At 46.8% G+C, this 20,242-nt stretch overlaps 1 protein-coding gene across 4 annotated transcripts; it reads left to right on the top strand.

Annotated features, from left to right (window-relative positions):
* The first annotated feature begins 1,945 nt into the window (after positions 1–1,945).
* On the top strand, positions 1,946–20,170 carry LOC111155639 (stathmin 4). 4 transcript variants are annotated; one of them, XM_022515916.1, is made up of 7 exons: positions 1,946–2,040; positions 12,859–12,950; positions 14,053–14,148; positions 14,813–14,893; positions 15,322–15,530; positions 16,421–16,612; positions 19,562–20,170. In XM_022515916.1, the coding sequence occupies exons 2-7, from the start codon at positions 12,938–12,940 to the stop codon at positions 19,619–19,621; spliced, it is 651 nt and encodes a 216-aa protein (XP_022371624.1). In that variant the 5' UTR covers positions 1,946–2,040; positions 12,859–12,937; the 3' UTR covers positions 19,622–20,170. The 4 variants fall into 4 exon arrangements, with proteins under 4 accessions (XP_022371624.1, XP_022371654.1, XP_022371633.1 ...); XM_022515946.1 differs by lacking the exon at positions 14,813–14,893 and adding an exon at positions 17,301–17,354 and having other exon boundaries at positions 1,968–2,040; positions 19,562–19,724; XM_022515925.1 differs by lacking the exon at positions 14,813–14,893 and having other exon boundaries at positions 1,968–2,040.
* The last annotated feature ends 72 nt before the right edge of the window (positions 20,171–20,242 follow it).

Here is a 20,242-nt window from a genome sequence, read left to right as displayed (position 1 = left end):
AGGGTCTTGGTTTTGTGGCATGTGGCATACATGATAAGCATGTTATTCCTGCAGAAGAAAGGTTTTCGTCCCATTGCCTTTGCCGTGTTGCTGGGGGTTACATGACAGGACCAGTGAGGGTGAGCTTGGTGGACTCCAAAGGCTGTCAGGGGTCATTCATTATTCTGGTCATCCCCTCCCCCAACCCTGTGGGGTTGCCCAGAGCTGGGCAACTAATGGGTGCTTTCCTTTCCTGGTGAGGGGGGTGGGAGTTGGATATAAAAATCCACATGGGGCCCCTGGAGAAGAGCACAGGGCACTGGTCAGGGAGCAGCCAACCAGTGGTTCCCAGCTGTGGGGTGCGTGCCAAGGTCTGAGAACTTGCTTCCTCCCCGACATGAGACGCTTGCAGAGTAGGTACACAGCATGGCTTCTGCACGCACATGTGGGGATATGCAGATGCTCTTTGGTGCTCTTGCAATTCAAAAACGATTTAAGAGCATGGGCTGAACGAAGGTGACTTTTGTCTGTTCTCAGTCAGCAGGGCGGTGGAGGTAGAAAGTAAGGGTCAATGGCATTGACTGTGGTAGAACAGACCCTCCCCTGGAAGGCTGAGGGGAGGATATCCTGACACCCACTACCATGTGGATGAGCCTTGAGGACATGATGCTAAGTGACACAAGCCAGAAAGAAAAGGACAAATACTGTATGAGCCCAATTACATGAGGTAATACATGAGGTAATGAATTTGCTAGAATAGGCACATTCAGTGGAATAAAAAGTAGATTAGAGGTTACCAGGAGCCGGGGGGGAGGGGAGTTAGTGTTTAATGGGGACAGAGTTTCAATTTGGGAAGACGAAAGAGTTCTGGAGCTGGATGGTGCTGACGGCTGCACAACATCGTGGATGTGCTTAATGCCATCGACATGTATGCAGAGAAATGGTTAAAATGGTTAAGTTTTGTGTCATGTGCCTTTTACCACAATAAAAGAAATCCACCCCCCTCAAAAAAGGAGGTGAGGTGAGGCAGGGTGCTGGAGCACGGCCATTGGGGTGCGGGGATGGGAGAAGACATTCAGTGAGGCTTTGAACAGAGAGGCTTTAAGGGGTCTTGTTCCACTGGCCCTGCTACTTCTGGTGGACCAGCAGGCTGAGAAGGTGACATCAGGGGCTCCTTGTCCTCATTTCCTGAGGGAACTAGGGAAGCCACCATGGATGACCCCTCTTCTCCCCTCAGGGGTTCATCTGTTTGAGGAGTCACCCCGGTAGTGATGCTCCTCAGCATCAGTCATGGTCTTCTTCCCTCTGGAAGGCCCGGGGGGAGGGGAAGGTTGGGTGGACTGTGAGGACCCACCAGTGCTAGTCACATTGCCACAGAAGAGGTGTGGCCAACATCACAGCCAGGTGGCAAGAGGGAAACCCTGCTCTCCTGGGGCCCACGTGCCACGCCCTCACGAGCTCCCAGGCCTGGGGTGTCTGCAGCTCCCTTTCTTGCCTTCTGAGTCACCACTCAAACCCACCAGCCCTTCTGACAGAGCTGGAAACAGGCACCGAGCCCTCTGGAAGCTATTTTTAGGGTTCATCTGTTCTTTCTGATTTCTCCTCTAGATTCCATATTTTCCCACCCCCTGAAAGAGCTAAAGATTCTGGACATCATTCATCATTCCCCCCTCCAGGTGCTCTCCCTGGCTGGATAGCTCAGCTTGCAAGCTGGGCCTTCACCCCCACCTTCGAGTACCACTCCCTCCTTCTCTTCTGGATCCCCACCCTCACCCTGCCCTCCCACCCCACCCCGGCTCTGGCTCCGTAGGCAGCATGGAAAGCAGGCTATTTGTCTGACATCATCTTCCACTCCCTGGCCTGCTAAGAGTTACTCACTCAGGCAATCCCTGCTCCGCCAGAGACTGTCCAATTGCCAAGCAACCCACTGTCGGCCAATCACCGAGCTCAGAGGTGATGTCATGGCGAGAGCGAGCAGTGGTGCTGATGTGGAGAGAAGCCCAGGGTACCACTAATTGAGGGAGTGAGGAAGGGAGCAGCTCGCTTCGAACGGGACTGCAGGTAAGTAGGAATGAAATGCAAATTATTTGAGGCTTTTCAGACAAAAGAAAAAATTAGCAGTGGCAGAGAGGAGAAGCAAAAGAGCTGGCACCATTGTGCTGCCTTTGGTTTCACTCCATCAATTCAACTTTGTCAAATCCTGGGGGAAATGGGGTGATGTGAAAAGAATGGGTCTACCCCAGGGGTAAGGGGATGGCTAGAGGCAGTCCTTCTATTCCAGAGCTCAGGAGAGAGAGGGCGGGCGGGAATTGCCAGGGTTTCTTTTGGGTCGGATGTCCATGGTGAGTTTTTTCCTGCATAAAAATGTTCTGTTGCACAGGCAGAATGGTTTTGTTGAGTCTGTCTTCCCCTGAGCTGGCTCTGATGCCCAGACCCACTTCAAGCTAGCAGCTGCTCTGGGTTTTACATTTCCTTTCTCAGCCACAGTTTTTCTTGGCTCCCTTTCCCTGTGTGTTTCATCCTTTTCTTTCTCCTTTATCTGCACTGGGTTACTTTTTGCTCCTGTATTCTAAGGATACAATGAGATCACCACCTCTTCCTAGCCCCGCCCCGCCCTGAGGTCAACTTGCTCCTACCTGGGCAGGGCCAGCGGGCTGTCAGGCAGCAAACTGCGGGAACCCACAACTGCCACGCCCTGGTCCTCCGCTAGTGGCCGAGCCGGCCCCTCCTTGCTCAGCCCACTGCCCTCACCAGGAGTTTAGGCAATGCTCTCTTCTCATCCAGGGGACCAGAACCAGGGATTTGTTGTCCAGTGGCCAGCTCCGTCCCCATGTGGCGTGCTGTCTTTGTCTTATTCCTCCCAGGAAGATACAGTTAGGTGTGGAGGAGTCCCATTGTCCTGGGGAAAAAAAAAAAAAAATCAAACAAAAACAGGTCCCCTGAACCCTTGGGAGGGGATTCAGAAATATTGAGGCAGCCCAGGTTCGAACCCTCTGGCCTGGGATACCTCCGTGTCTCAAGACCAAGAGAACACATTGGGAAGGGATGTCCAGCGGTGGACTACTGGAGTTCTGTCGGGTGGGTGGCAGGTTGAGAGGGAATGTGGGAGAATCTGTCTCTACTGAGGCTGGGGCCCCCTCTAGGGGGAGGAAACCTCTCCCACAGGCAGGGAGTCAGGGTGCCAGGGGGAATGAGATCATCCACCAGATGAGGAGATAATCATAGTGCTGGAGCAAGAGGTGAGGAGGCAGAGGGGCAAGGTCTGATTAGCAGCTCCACTGAATGAAGCTAGAGCCTCCAGAGACCCTGCCCTGTCCTCTAGGGCCAGCCAGCACTCTCTCCTCAGCTTGTCCCAAGCCCCCACCTTGCTGCTAGGAAATGTGCTTGCACCCTCCTTAAAATCCACTTACCACCATCGCCGGAGCACCTGTCAGCAGGTCCCTGTCCTGGGATCACAGCTCCACCCAGGCCACTCCTGGAATAGATCTGGATTGGACAAGGATCTTTAATTGCTAGATGGATCCACCAAGAGCATTGTAGAGAGTGAGCTCCCCACCACCGAGTGCATTCAAGCAGATGTTAGTTGACCATCCACAGGGTGGCTATAGAGATTTCTGCCTTGTGTTGGGGGCTGGGTCTAGGTTAGTGTTTTTCAAACTGCAGACTGAGATCCAATAGTGTATTGTGAAGTCTGATTTGTGGGTTGTAACTGGTATTTTTTTTTTTCAAATAAAATGGGATAAATGAGAATGGAAAAAAGTCAAAACACATTCCATATAATAGAGTAAATGTTTTTATCACAATTTCTTAATTATGTATTTTCAGTTATGTAAATATTTATAAATATAAATAATGTTATATTTATAAACATATTTTAGAAATATTACTATAGTTACAAATAAATAAGCATATATTTACATATTTATGTTTATAGTTCAGTTATGTGTACATTTCTGTGTATGTAGTTGTATCAGTGACTATAGGTATGTGTGTCTGTCAGCGTTATGACGGGTATATCCTGGGTCATGATACAAAATGCAGTTCTTTGTTGTTGGTCCCAGTAAGAAAAAAACACAAGCTCAGTGATCCTTATGACCTTTTCTAAGACTGTAAGCCTGTGGATAACTCTTAACAGACTATGAATTTTTTTAAAAAAATTTTAATTTTGGTAAAATACACGTGACACGAAATTTACCATTTTAGCCATTTTGTGGTGTACAGTCCAGTGGTATTCATATTTTTGGGCAACCATCACCACCATCCAGCCCCAGAACTTTTTTCATCTCTCCAAACTGAAACTCTGTCCCTGTTGAACACTAACTCTCCATTCCTTCTCCCTCCTCCCCAGCCCCTGGCAACCCTCATTCTATTTTCAGTCTCTATGAATTTGATTACTCTAGGTACCTTATGAAATCATGCAGCCTTTGTGTTTTTACGACTGGCTTCTTTCACTTGGTATAGCGTCCTCAAGATTCATCCATATCATTGACTATGAACTTCTTGCAAGGAGAACTGTCTTGCTCAAACATGTCCCAATGACCACGTACCAAATAGGTGTCCAAAATCCAAGTACCATGTTAAGTGGAAAACTGTGTTTCTGTAGGGGGATAGTCTATTCTCAAAAATTGAGAAGTCTGGTCTAATATTGTTCTTCCTGAGCAGGGTGTTGAACAGACACACTATTGGCCGGGGTGGTGGTGGGGGTGTCTTGCAGTTTTTTTTGCTTAACATTTAGATTTCACTTTGGCTCAATAAAAGAAATCCCAGGGCCAACCAAGTTTGGCTGCCTTCTAGGCCATTTAAACCACATTCGCCTGATGGGACATAAGTGTGCTGATAGATACGACCTCAAGTAGAGCAATAAAGATTGATAAACTGAGATCTGGAGAGTAAAGTGTGACAGGAAAGAAGGCAGAGAAGGAAAGTAAGAGGAAGGTAAAGCGAGAAGGACAGTGTCTGCATTAAACCAACCATACAGAAAGAACAGGAAAATTCAGATCTTTTTGTATCGTTGATTTTAAATAATTGGATGTTTTCAAAATCAATATCATAATCCAAGAAAGGCTTAATTTTTCCTGAAGTCTTAAGATCCTTTCTGCAGACCCCCTTGATCTCTTTATATTATTTCTCACTTAACTGGAGACTATCATTTGGAGGTACAGAATTCCCAGAGATTTTGAAATCATAGGTAGGTAGGAATGAGCCATTTATTTGGGGAGGGGAATAGAAATTTGGGAGAAAACTATAAAACATTCAAAATGTAATTTTTTATATTGCTCTATAGAGAACCAAACTCTATTTCCAACCCCGCCCCCCCTTTTTTTGTCTTGGCTAATAAACTCTCATCATGTATAATTTAATTTGCTTACTAAGTTAGAATTTGCTGTATTTAGAGATGTGATAGTCTGGAAAAAGGTTATTTTTTTTTTTTTTTTGAGGAAGAGTATGGACAAAAAAAATCTCTTCTGATATTTTAAAAAGCATTTTGCAGGTTTTTACATCTTTAGTTCCACTAGGAAGACAGGAAAATACACAGATAAAGGTCCACTACCCCTGCTTCCCCATACACACCTACACATCCCCCTTCCTCCCCTATGCTCTCTGGTCTTTTCTATCCATTCAAACTGATGGTTGCCGTGTGTCCATGCCCTTAGGGTCCTTCTTTCAGAGGTAGGTTGTTGGAAGCAAGAGGACAGAACAGATGGGAAAGGGTGGAGCTCTGGGATGATTGGCCTAATTTATGGTGGAGAACAGGCATCCCGGGAGTTCAGAGAACCAATCAGGGAATGTGAATCCGGAGAAGGGAGCTGAGTGCAGACTATAGGGTGAGAGAGGGGGTGGGGCAGGGTGTAGAGTTCCAGGGGATCGTTTGGGAGTCAATGCCCAGGTAGAAAGCAAGGTTGAAACCGAGAATGAGGAAGCAGGTGGATAGATTGCATTAGCTAATAGCACTAACACAACTTACCTGACGTTGATCCTGGGACAGACCTATCTGTCTTCTTCACTTGGCACCAAACAGATATGTAAGGACTCAGTAAATATTCCATGAACCCTGCTTGAAGAATGTATTACCCCAGAAGTAGTCTAGCTAACCAAAACTTTTTATCAAATTAAAGAACTTGGGACAAAACAGATATGGTATTGATAATGGTGAAAGAAAGAAAATACTAGAATTTAGATGGTTTGTCTAATTATTTTTCTTGTCTAATTATTTTCTTTATTAGTGAGGGAGCTGGGGGGAGGGGCAGAGGAAGAGGGAGAGAGAGAATCTTCAGGAGGCTCTCACAACCCTGAGATCACAACCTGAGCCAAAATCAAGAGTCAGATGCTGAACCTGAGCCACCTGCATGCCCTGAGTCTTTGTCTAATACAATCAACATATTTATAGAGCTGAATGCAAATGTCAAATATGTGAAGGCTAAGGAATATGTCTATTAAATTTATCATTGTATTACTTCCAAGCACCTTCCTAATGTGATATGTATAGTCGATTCTCAGTAAATATGTGTTGAACAAGTAATTTAAGAAAGAAATCAATAATAGTAATCCAGAACTGAAAATACAGATCCCCGTGACAAAATCAGAAGGTTTGTGGTGAAAGGAAATAGAAGTATGCAATAGCTCTCATCTTTCACAGAGAAAACCATTAGATACTGTTTTCTTCTTAATATAATAAAACATAGATATAAATGATTTTTAACTTGGAGATTAAAACAAGATGTAAAACTTACAAAGCACTGGGGAAGAATGAAAGAATAAAGAAAACAAGAATAATATTGTAAAAGATGAGAATCTCTCTTGATTGTAGCTAAATGTGGATTGGAAACCTGGCTCTGCCCTTCCTACTTAGTATTGGGAAAGGCACCGACCCTCTTGGGCCCTCTGTCTCTTCATCTGAAAAGGGTGGGAAATGAAGATGCCAGAGATCACCATGGCTCCTCCCATCTATGGGCAGAGAGCTTGACCTGTGGAAATGCCTACAAATCTATTGCTTGTTCTCTGCTGATGTGAAAATGATTTAATTTATTACACATGGTAGGGCGTGTGTATGCTTTTGAACAGGACTTTCTGAGGCAATGCCTGTTGTAGGAGAGAACTCAGTGGTGAAAACTAAGCCCTCGGTCTGCCCACGGTTGGGGTGGGCAAGGCTTTGTGCACCCTTCATCCACATGCCCTAGGCAGTCATCCACCCTACTTATATTTACACTTGGTCTTGGATATGAGGAAGTACCATGGAACCTTGAAGACGTTCGTTCAAATCCCATCTATATCATTTTCTGCTTTCTGCTTGTAAGACTTTGGGCAAATCAAGTCACTTGCCTGAATTGATCATCAGTAAAATGGGTATAATAGAACCTATTTTATAGGTTTTGGAGAGAATGCAATGATAAAATATATATGCCCAATTTACAACTATCTAGAAATCATGGACATTAGGAAGAAAAAAAAAAAACTAGAAGGAAATGCCAACAGCAAAAAGTAGCGAGATGACAGGGATTTCTTTTCTGAAATAGAATATTAATATGTTTGTAATTAAAACATTACATATAAAATGTATATATGCACATACATGCACTTGAAAGTGCCTGGTAAACTGAAAAGCACTCCAAAATATTGCTACTGTTGTGACTAGGACTCCAATTACAGGGCTTGTTCCATACTCAATGCTCCCAAGTACTCTGAGTCCAGCATCTCCAAGGGTACCGGGTTCACAATGTCTTGCCCTCCATCCAGTAACCTTGCATGGAAGTCCGTGCCATGGAATTTTGCTTCCAATATTTTGATTCTCCCGTATGTATTAAATGGAAAATACGAGCAGCCCAGAAAGTGCCATCACTGTAGATTATTTGGGGCTGTCATTTTTCTAGACTTAATTTTCCTTCTTTGGCTGGCCTCCCAACATAGCTGTTACAACGAGGAGGGGCTCCCTAGACTCTGCGCTTGCCTACAGGTGACTCCTCTTTATTTCCTAGAAATACGACGGAAGCTGCATTCCTGAGCCTGTTAGATACTGTCTGGAAGTTGCCTCTGACCCTGGCTCCCACCATCTCTTCTTCCTGAAGCCCTTAGAAGCAATCCCTGCGGGCGTGGTGATTGGACAACGCTAGCTCCCCAAAGCCAGCCAATCACACGCTATTATGCTTTACCCCGTTGCCTTTTGTGGGTCTCACTGGTCCGGTCTTGGCCTGTGCTCTACTGGCTGCTCCATCTCCCTCTATAACATGGTCCATGTTACTGCTGGAGAATTGCTGTGGACCCTCAGGGCATCTGCAAAACTTTCTGAGACTCCAAATTCTCACCTTGGGGACCTGTTTCACATTTTCATCACCCAAAACCCCTGTGGTCATTTTAGGACCCAGCTGAGGGCTTGGCACAGAATTAAATAGTCAATAAGTATCGTGGAAAGAACCACATTCATGAAAAAATAATTTATATCCCTTTTTTTTAACCTCAGATAAGATGTAAAGCTTTCAGTCAAAGTCCTTTGATCGGCACAAAATAACCATGGTTACTGTGCCGGGATAGGATTCCATGACATTTAGGTCATATGTACAGCTGATTTCAGGCACATACATAACTTCAACAGGACTAGTAATTGGCACAGACCTAAAAATCCACCTCCCTGTACTGAACATGTTTAGACGTCCCAGATCAGAGCTCACTGTGTCCATGCCCTGATTCCATGCCAGAGTCCCTCTATCGTCTCCACACACCCTCACCAGGGACCACTCTAGTCAAACCACTGGCATGTGCGTTAGATTTTTACCCTTCAAAAATAGTCCACATAGGATTTGGCATATCCTGAAAGCCTCATGTGGGCATTCCTTGCAGTGACAAATAAAACACAGTCTTACTTGGGGAGTGTGGGCTGTCAGAGGAGCCTCAAGGGGATTAGGCATGCACCTAGTAAATGGTCATGATGCTAGAGCATCAGAGAGCCTGGTGTGCATCTCTATGGGCTCCTGGGTATCAACCACATTACAGAACACCTGGGAACATGGGGCGCCATTTCTGGTCATGTAAAAAGTCCTTTAAATCCCCATCTTTTCATGCAGCTCAGGTGGCCCCCACATGGGTTTTCCCCTCATGTTCTGGTGTGTGGGAGGAGGGAAGGGATCAAGAAGAAGGGTAAGGGTGCTGGAATTCAAAGGTTTGGACCCTGGTCCCATCTCAGGGCGACCTTAGGATCTTTGATCCCCGGGGAGGAGTGTATTGGCACTTTGGAATGGACAATTGTTGGTTGTGTGGGATGGATATGTGCCGTTCAGTGTTTAGTTTATCCAGCTGTTGCCCACTGAAGGCGTGGAGCACCTCTAGTCTAGTGACTATCAAAGAGTCCCACGTTTATTCCTGGGAGTGAGGCTGACCTAGTTGGGAACTTCTGGCTAGTGGTCAGAAATTCACTCCACTCCACGGCTGATATTCTGACGTTCAAGGGGAAAACGGGGGACTCTGACCTCCTTGCTTTAGACATCTTTCCCCCCACCATGCCACACGAGATCCCCCTTCAGTCAACAGTCTTAATTTCCAGAGCTTCTCTCTCAGCCACCCTGTCTGCCAATCAAAACATACTCATTCTGCGTCTCGTGTTTTTATGGCCTGGGTCTCTTCTCGTTTGGGTTATTGCTAACCAACTATTTCTACCAATTATGTTAATGGTTCCATCTATCAATAAAAATGTGTGATACTTTCTTTTCTATACATAGACTTAGATGCTGGAGCTGGAATGAATGTATAGATTGGCTTGCAGGAAAACGGTACTGGCTGGGATGCAAATAGTCGAGGGCTTGTTCTAGGTGGGTCCTCTTCACTTTGTGCCTAGTCCTGGCTTCCAAACTTCCTCTCCTTATCTTTTCCCAAGGCTGATGCTGTCAGAAGAATCTTTTTGCTTGAGTAGCAACTAATGACAGAAATGGCTTTAGAATGAACACCCCAGGTCTGCCTTTCCCACTTGTAGGCTTTTGTGTCATTAAACTCATTCTGCTGAGCTTCAAGTTCCTTCTTACAAATAACCTCAGAGAACAAATTGGAATAATGCTTGTGAATTTTCTGGTACCAAGCAGGTGTTCATGATGTAGTAGCTATTCCTTTGGCCATTATCATCAGCATCACCGTGTCCTCTCTCCTCCTTTAGTCCAAAGATGTCAGCGCCTTCCTGCTGAATAGAATATAAAGAGCAAATGCTTTCCCTAGTCGTCTGGTTCCTCATCCTCTTATTGCTGGTCTACCAGTTGGTCCTAATGAGCCTTGCATGCAGCCCACTGGGCCTTCTCTGTTTCCCATTAAATCCAGTCCACATGCTCACACACTGTCAAGTTCCAAAGCCATGGCAGGGATAGAGGCACCTGCAGAATCTGATTCTTCACATGAAGATTATTGGGATCATGTAGGTGACAGGAGTCATAATCTGTGCTCCATGAGTAGAGGGCTTTAATTGTCCTGCCCAGGTCTGGCTGAAGGGCATGGTCCCTCATTCCAGGTATCTACTCCTACAGAAGAAGTCCAGCTCAGTCCCCTTTCTTTCTTAGAGTATCCTTCTCTGCCTCACTTCACTTGCTTGGACCTCCAGCTTTAGATCCATTACCTAGGTTAAGTCTGATGCCATGCCCTCTCCTGCAAGGGCCCGCTGGCCCAGCCAGTCACCTCATTAATCAACTTGGCTATGAGCCAAAATTGTGTGGCATGGAGCCTCGTGACCAGGGATGTCACATCCAGGCCCTGTTCAGGGACCCACTGGTACTGTCAGGATCAGCTTGGCTCAGAGGAAAGAGGCCCATTGTGCTGCATAGCAAGCGGAGTGAGGCCTGGCAAAGAACACAAAGGCTTCAGGGAGGAGCACTTCAAGGCCAATTGACCTGGCTTTAAATCTCTGCTTTTATACCTTTCTAACCTCATGACCCTGAGTAAGCCACATAAACCTTCTGGGCCTCTGTTTCCTCATCTGCAAATGGAGATTATAGTCCTTAATTGCCGAGCTGGTGAGGACCAGGGCAGGGACTCTGAAGCAGGGATGTGGGTGGTGGCTACCCTGATGGAAAAGGCAGAGAAAGGGAAATTCACATTCATTAAGTACCTCCTTTTTGCTGGATGCTGTAATATGCTTTTCTCACTTCAATTGTGCAATTTGGTGCAGAATTAAGATGGAGAAAGCAAATTAGACATGTGAGTGACAGCTAGTAAGTGAGATCAAGTCTGAGTTTGACTCTGCATTGGTCTGGTCCTAAAGCTGAGCCCCCTGCCTTCCCCTCCCGCCCTCCGTGGCTCCCCCACTCATCCGCTGCTCATCCATAGCTAGTACAGACCCCAGTTGCCAGAGGGAAAACACCTCATTAAGGAAGGAAAGGGGCTCTACATCAGTCTCAGAGTCCTTCCCCTTGTGAGCTGCAGGCAGTGAAGCTGTTGGCTCACACCAACTTCTGCTGGCACGGTGACCACTGAGGGTGATTGCATTAGTTGGAATTCTCCAGAGAAACAGAACCAATAGGATGCATACAGAAAGAGATTTATGATGATGGATTAGCTCAGGTGGTTAGGGAGGCTGAGAAATCCCACAATCAGTCACCTGTAAGCTGGAGACCCAGGAGAGCTGGTGGCATAATTCCAGTCCAAGTCTGAAGGCCAGAGAACCAGAGCTCTCATATCTGAGGGCAGGAGAAGATGGATGTCCATCTCAAGCAGAGAGAGTGAATTCATTCTTTCTCTACCTTTTGTTCTTTTAAGGCCCTCAACAGATTGGGTGAGGCCCACCCACACTGGGGACAGTCATCTTTTCTCAGCCTGTCCACTCAAATGTTAACCTGTCCATGAGACACCCTCACAGACACATTCAGAAATAATGCTCACCAGTTATCTGGGCATCCCTTAGTCCAGTCAAGTTGATGCAAAAATTAACCACCACAGTGACCAAAGATCAAGTGGTCCCCATGACGACTGTTTACCACTGGCTATTCCTCAGTTCACTGGCTAGCAGCCTTCAGTGGGGCCCTGTCACCTACTATTTCATCTCTCCCTCCTCCTTCACACTCTCTGGTCCAGCATCAACCACAGACACAGAGCTTTCTCACACCCCACCCCCACCTTGCTTGTGTTCCTTCCTTGGCACAATACCCTCCCTGCTTAATTCCAATCATCATTTAAGACTCAGTTCAGGTACTGCTAACACCAAGACCCCCGCCTGGCTCCCCAGGGTCTCCCAGGTGCTCAATATGAAGCCCCAACTCTGTGCTCCCACAATGATCCTGCATGCTGATTTCCAACTCTGCACCAACCACATTATGATGACATTATTCTATAACAATGTTTTTTTTCTCTCATAGTCCAGGGTTATGTTAAATGGGGTCAAGGAGTGCTTAAGACAAGAGGTTCTTGGTGGGTAGTGAGCAAGGGGCCATCTGGAGTAGTATTTTGACATCCTCTGTCCAATTCCTTCTGATCTCATATCAGAACAGGCTGGGCAGGGAGGTCTGAGGGTGGGAATAGGGAGAAATTCAGGACACAGAGTTATTTTTTGAAAACTCCCAAGTGATTCTGAATTAAGATTTGTCTCTCACCCTAGCTTTTGTTTTGGGCCAGCCATTAAGCTTCACAGAGAGATAAATGAACACCTCTTGACACATACAATTTTGGGAAATCTGTGTCTGATACTCAGGGAGACTTGAGACTAGAAAGCCAATTATGAAACTATCATTAGTACATGGAGACTGAACTTGATTGTGGTGATGTTGAAGAGAGGGTCTGGGTTTGGGAAAGGGAGAGTGGGTGTGTAGAGTTCTTGGTGGTGGGAGCAGACCAAGGTGACTTCTGGGATTCCCTCCCCAATTTTATAAAGAAATTCCGTATGCAAATAACATGTCAGTGGTAGAACACTCTCTTTCTCAGATTTGTGACGGCATCCTGAGTTGGTGACAGACCTACTTTGTGACTTTGAGCCAGATTCAGCCCTCACCGTCCAGAAAACATGACCCTCGCTGGTAGGTACAAAAACTCTTTCTGTGATGGGGCACCACAGCATAGGGTATTTCTGTACACACATATATGTACTTACATAGGCACAAAGAAGGATAAAAGACTGACAGGAAGTAGAACTAAGGGTTAAAGGAAGTTCTCTCTAGAAGATGGGTGGGATCACCATTGAGCTTTTCCTCCTTTTACTCATCTGTGTGTGTCTTTAAGAAGTTTTTACAATGTACATATATTATTTTGCACTTAATTATGTTTTCAAATTGTAAAAGAGAATGAGGAGGAGAGTGCTTAAGCACTACATTGGGTTTAGCTGAGAACAGAGAGAGCCTGAACATAGTGGAGCCTAAAACAAGGGTCATTGGCCCTAGGGTGGTAGGGGTACAGGCAGGAGCACATGCCAGGGCCAGGGCAGAGGTGGGCTGGACTTCACCGTATCAGCTCTAACTTGTGACCTCCTGGTTTTCAAATCCTCTTCTGACACAAAGAGGCTAGGCAGTGGTGGGGCTACTCTTTCAGCCCTCATGGACGCCAGCATGTTTGGCTTTGACCACTGCACTGGGAAGGTCAGAGAAGACTCACATCCTGACCTTGCCTCTCAGTGAGGGGCAAGACTAGAGTGATGATGGTGAGCTTCTTTACCTTTCAGTGATGCACTGCTGAGTACCTTGAGTAATATGGAGTGGGATTTCCTGTATCTTGGAGCAAAGTAAATGAACTATTCTGGCAAATGTGAGGAAAGAGAGAACTAGGTCCAGGGTGCCAGGTAGGGGCAAAGGCACTAGTGCTTGCGGTCTTTACCTGAAGGCATTTTGCATTCAGTGCTAAGAAGGGAAACAATGCACTGAGGAGAAGATGGGATCATCTGGGTGCTTTGGAAGGCTCAGGTTCTGATAAGATGGACAGAAGTGGACATAATCACACACGAAAATCCTAAACCAGGCTTCTCAGGGCAAAGGGGGCTGGAGCCTCAGCCAAGGGATGGGTCTGGATGGTTTAGATACCTCTGTGGAGACTGGTCACCCCTGGGTGCTCGGGTATGCAGAGTCACAAGAAGGCTGACTTCTGAGTCTAGAAGGGGGTCACCATGTTGTCCTACTGGTGTTTCTGCAGCCTACAAAGAGAAGATGAAGGAGCTTCCACTGGTGTCCTTGTTCTGCTCCTGTTTTCTGGCCGATCCCCTGAATAAATCATCCTATAAATATGAAGGTAAGTGAGGGCCACCGTTGAGAGAATAACTTGTGGAGGGTTCCTGGGCTTGTATCCATGAGTACCACACTCCTGTCCCAGTTTCATGAAACTCTCCTTCCCATGTCACATTCTTTTTCCCAGAGCCAGTAAAACCACCACAGCTTATTCTGAGGGTCTAAACACCTTGAGAGGGCAAGTGTGGGGCTGCTGCTGGGGGATTAGACAGCAGGTGAAAATCTGAATCAGACCCTCTGCAGAGCAATCTTGATCTTAGCTTTTCTTTATTCATTTAACAAATGGATGCTGTGGAGGATACAGAAGTGAAGCAGACAGAGATTCTACTCTTGGAGAGCATCTAGAATAGAAAACAAGATGCAGTATGAATCACTAGATTCCACGGTTGACAGGTCTCCTCTGGGAATGGTGGAGAATATTCTGAGAGTCCAGAAATGGAGAGAGGGCTTCTACCTGCAGTCACCCAATGAGGGTAACCATGCTGACTGGGACCTGTGACAGGTTCCAGGACACTGGCAAGGAGCACTGAATGGCCATGTTCTGACCAGGGAGGGGCGGGGAACAGGACACCTTTTAATTTTCCAGAGATTAAAAGGAAGGGACAGATTTGTTCTGGAAATGAGAGATGAGAGTGCTTGGGTTACCTGAGATTGTTCTTTCTGTCTAGGCTGGTGTGGGAGACAGTGTAGGAGGAAAGATCAAAGCCAGCGGAAAGACAGTGCTGACTGGAGAGAAAGAAGAGAGCAGGGTAGGAGGGAGCAGGGGAGAGGTGGCAACAGGCTGAGCCATCAGATTGGTAGTGGGACAAGAAGTGGGGTGGTGGGTGGTGGGCAAATACACCACTGTTGGCCACCACTGAGGACAATTTGAGCAAGAGCTCAAGTGTGGGAGAAGCCTTGTGGCAAAAGCAAAAGCATTTGCTACAGCCATTATTAGAAGCCACAAATCCTGGGGCACCTACTCTTGGAGCCTGGGCCCTTACTGTGGCTACCAATTCCTTGAGCCCCATTGGAGCCCACTGACTATTAGGTACCAGGTTCAGGGCCAACCCAGAACCCTGGTCATTGATTTGCTTTGGGGACCCCAGATCTCCCATATATGTATGCACGTGTGCATGCTTTTAGAGGGCCAATCTAGTCTACAGAGAGTGAGCAGCGTGTTTTCTGCTCTCTTCAGCAGATACAGTGGACCTGAACTGGTGTGTAATTTCTGACATGGAAGTCATTGAACTGAACAAATGTACCTCGGGCCAGTCCTTTGAAGTCATCCTGAAGCCACCGTCCTTTGATGGGGTTCCCGAGTTCAATGCCTCCTTACCCAGGCGGCGAGACCCATCACTGGAAGAGATCCAGAAGAAACTAGAAGCAGCTGAGGAACGAAGGAAGGTAAGTGCCATCCTTTCTTTCTTCCAACTCAGCATGACAGGAGGGAGCTGGACAAGATAAGAGGTGGCTCTGAGCTGGGGTCAGGTCACCACCAACCTACAAATATTTAGGTAGTACCTCCCATATACAGGGAAGATAATGAGGAACCATTGAGGGAAACAAAGAAGTAAAGGTCCTTGGTTTCTAGGAGCTTACAGCTTGTTAAAGGGGTAGGGCATTGCATGACATATGTCCACGAGGTGCACACTAACAGGAGGAAGACATTGACAAACACTAAAGATTTCTATAAAGGCTAGACAATCAAGAAAAGGGCTCCTTAAGTGGGGGAAGGTGAAGGTCATGGTGTGGTATTCTTTCATCCCTTTGTGTGCCCTCTGTTTCCTAGTGATTCTTATGGCCCAACTCCGGTGCCATCTTTATGTAAGCTTTCCATCTTTGAAGCAGAAAATAATCTTCTTCTCACTTGGATTTAATGGCCTTTCCTTTCTACCTTTTAAGGCATATATCACATGCTAGTCTGGATTAGAGTTAAATATATATACATATATATGTGTATATATATATATATATATATAACCTCTATGAGACTTTTTTCTTTCCCAAGTTGCTAGGATAGTACTTGGCACATGGTATATAGTCACCTAATATTTGTGAATCAATGAAGGAAGGAGGGAATGAATGAAGGCAATAAGGAAAATCAAAAAACAAAAAACAACAACTGAGGGAATGGTGGGAGAATCCAGAAAGTGTCCTTGTTTCTTGCCAATGGGCCAGGGACCAGGCTCAGGGAGGTATGTGTTCTGGGTATAAAACTCTTAAGTTTTGGTGGTGAAAACACGCCGTGGCCTGTTCACTTTCAAGGGTCTCTTTCTCCCTTTGTGCTGCCTTAGTACCAGGAAGCTGAGCTCCTGAAGCACCTGGCAGAGAAACGAGAACACGAGCGAGAGGTGATCCAAAAAGCCATTGAGGAAAACAACAACTTCATCAAGATGGCTAAGGAAAAACTGGCTCAGAAGATGGAATCGAATAAGGAGAACCGGGAGGCCCACCTTGCTGCCATGTTGGAACGGCTGCAAGAGAAGGTAAGTGTTCTTGGTGAGAGAGGAGACTCCTGGAACACTCTCTTCCTTCCAAGGCAAGTATAAAGGACCTACATATTATTTCAGGTAGCAAACAGCCTCAGGTAGGAAAGGGGGTATTTCTGTTAGACTGGATCTTTACAGGGCTTCAAGGGATGTTTTGGGAAGTCATAGGTAAGAAACATGAGCTGAGCTCTGGAATTCCTTGGGAGATATTATGCGCAGTTACACAATTGAAATTTCTCATTGTCTTAGGGAGATTAGACCTCTTATCTCTAGAGAAAGCCTGCCTAATTCAAGAGAGTAAGGACGAACAAGCCGTTGTACATTCTTGGCTTCATCCTTGAATGGACCGATTCAATTTAATGAAAAATGATGACTTGGGCTCTTGGCTCTAAGCCAAGGACATGATAAGCTGAGTTGACCATTGAGCAGGAAACATGATTCTCTCCAAACCTCTTGATTTGGACTGAGTGAGTCATGGTTCTTTCTAATATTCTGCCCTTTGTCAATAAACCTAATGGTGTCACCTACATAAGAGAAACGTGAGAGACTGGGATTGGTCCCACGTGTCAGCAGAATAACAGCCTGTTCTGCTGAGAACACGTTGGCCTCATTTCCTGAGTCTCAAGGCTGCCCCAGTTTCTCCTGCAGCTCCTGGGAGAGCTCCAGCTCTGTGTTTTATTTCCAGGAGCCGCCTGCTGCGCGGTGACTCCCGGGACCCGATCGGTGGCCTCGTCCCATGGTGAGCAGCGTGGTCCCCACTCCTTCCTGCCCATCCACCTAGAGTCTCAGGCACTTGGCAACAGCTGCTAGAAAGACTGGTTTCTTTACAGGGGATCTGAATGTTGCATAGACCTTGCAGCTAGCCAGCATGTGGCAGCTCTTCCACTCTCACACTCTGCCCTAATAGGGGCAGTAAGGCCTCCACCAAGTATCAGATGGGAGGGAAGTGATCTGGGTCTCACTTCAGTCTTCCCCAGTTGTTGATGGATGGCTAGGAACAAACTCTTGCAAGAAAAAAGAAAAAATCTGGGATTGCCATAAAGTGGGGGATGGGCACTCAGGACAAACCCAGAAGAAATATTAGAGACTAGAGCCATGATATGATATTTTAAAAAATGGCATAAACAGTTTTACTTCTTCCTACTCCCATCCTAACAACAAATCCATGAAGTAAGCAGAACAACGTTATCCTTATTTAATTGATGGGGAAACTATGTCAGAGAAGGTCGAATAACTTGGCCAGGGTCACACAGCCCCTAAGCAGTGGAGCTGGGACTAGAACCCAATTCTCTGGCTATGTAGTCCAGGGGACTCTTTCAACCCCTGTTTCAGGGGGACCAGCCCACAATGATCCCATTAGCTTTTTGCCAGAGAGGGGACAATCAGAGACCAAAGAAAGCCCAGAAATCTAGGGTTCTGCCCAGAGAGCTCACCTGAATGGAGGTCGATTCCAAGGCGAAGAGTTTGAGAAATGCCCTCCATCTGGAGTAATAACTATGGAGGTGGAGTAAGACTCAGAGAAGCAAGATGTTAGAGTCAGAATCTGAGTTGGCATCACTCCTTGGGGACTGTGACCCTCGGGCACCGAGGAAGGTGGGAGGTGTGGTAACAGACAGGTGTGTGGCTTCTGCCTGCTCCAAGTCAATGCTTTCCATGTCAGGTATCTGCATGGGTCACTGACCATCCACATCAGATTCACCGGGTATAGAGTTTAAAACTACAGATCCTTGGGAGCCTACTGATTTACCATCACTGGCTCTCTAGGGATGGTTCCTGAGGACCGAGCAGTTTAACCAATTCCCTAGGTCATGCTGGTAATGCATAGCAAGGTTTAGAACCATTATCCTAGACACACCACTACCCACACTCTTCCCAGGGCAGTGGAAAGTTCTAGGGTCTTCTCAGGGATGGATTCATAGTTTTCAGTCTATCCTGGGCTCCTGGGCTGCCTCAGTAGGCCTACTCCAGGCTGACTTTTGATATCTGAATATGATGCTATCTGGGTGATTGCCAGGGTCTGACAGAGACCATATTTATCAAGCACCTGCCGTGTGCAAAGTACCATAGGAGGAACTGGGAAATATAAAGAAGAAAAAGGCATGCTCCCTGCCTCCAAGAAAGTCACCATCCAATAGAGGACACAGACAGATGCACAATGAGCAGTGACGTAAGGCAGATCATAATGTGCCCTAGAGGGGAAAGCTAAAATCACAGAATTCTAGAGGTAAAAAGAATTTCTGGTTTAGGGCCCTATCTTTAAAAACCAGAGAGCCAAGGTCTGACTGATGAAGTGGTTGGTCAAGGTCACACAGCTGATGGGACTTTGAGGTCAGATCCCATCTTTTGGTTTGATTATGTTGTCCGGCGAAAACGGTTCTCATATGCCACTTATGAAAGAGTCCACTTTTTGGAGTTGGGTGACATTTCCAAAAACTCCCCAGTCAATTTATATTTAAGAGCCCTCATCTTTCACCACGGGGCTGAAGAAAACAACTGAAGGGATGGACAGAAGTAAAAGCAATGGTCATGTTGCAAGTCTGTGTAGGGGACATTTGTAATGAGGACTGTCTGTTCCACCTGGTCCTCCGGCGTAGCTACACTGAGCTGCTCCTTACAATAAGTCAAGCAATGCACTCAGTGCAAGCCCAGGAGGGCCAGGTGAAGGAGGGGGAGGCTGGTGGGGTCTGAGGTTGCTGTGAGGTGGGTCTCCCCGGGGAGGTTGGCCCCAGTCAATGAGCTCCCTGGGGCCGCACCAGTCGGCTCACTCACCTGCCTCCTACCAGTCTTACCTGCGACCTTCTGCCCCTTCTCAGGACATCTTTGCAGACCTTCCTCATCACTTCCTGCAGCTGCAATTCTTTACTTTGGGTTCTCTTAGCCCTTGGCTTCCTTTTTATCCCTGGGGAAGCCTGTGTGACCTGCCCTTTTCACTCCCTTCCTTCTCAGGACAAGCACGCAGAGGAGGTGCGGAAAAACAAGGAGCTGAAGGAAGAGGCCTCCAGGTAAAGCCCAGAGGCCAAAGAAGTTTCCAGAACAGCCGGACAGCTCCAGCAGCTCCGCAGTTCCCAAGGCAGCCTCATCCGCCGTCGGCTGCTCTCCCAGCACTGGGGTTTGGGGGGAGGGGGGTGGCCAGGGGTGTTTCCTCTGCTTTTGGTGTTTGTACATGTAAAGAATTGACCAGTGAAGCCATCCTATTTGTTTCCGGGGAACAATGATGGGGTGGGAGAGGGGAGAGAAGGAGAGAATTTGGGAAAGGAGGTAGAGAAGGACTCATGGACATTGCAACCCTGCCCACCGCAGACTCAGGTCAAGTCCTTGGCTTTTCTTCACAGTGAACATCCAGGCACCGTGTCGAGGGAAGCTACAAACGGGGCAGTAGAAGTACCAAGTGAAGGGTGGGGTCCTGGGTGACGGTGTGGCTGCAGAGCGTGGAAGGAGAAGCCCAGGGAGTGGGTGGGGGGCCCGGAGGTCTTGCTTCTGCCCTGCAACAGGTGGGATGAGGTCTGAGTGTGTGTGTATTAACCATCATCTTTTGATCATCATGACCAATGAAATATTTACTCCAGGTCTCTTGTTCTTTATTTTCTGAATTTGTCCTTTGAGTGTTGGACAGAATATTCTTGGGTT

Source organism: Enhydra lutris, unplaced genomic scaffold, assembly GCF_002288905.1.
Source record: "Enhydra lutris kenyoni isolate GAN:26980312 unplaced genomic scaffold, ASM228890v2 scaffoldscaffold3, whole genome shotgun sequence".
NCBI classification, from domain to species: domain Eukaryota; kingdom Metazoa; phylum Chordata; class Mammalia; order Carnivora; family Mustelidae; genus Enhydra; species Enhydra lutris.
Note: the sequence above shows the minus strand (reverse complement) of the source record. Positions and strands in the feature narration are given on the sequence as shown.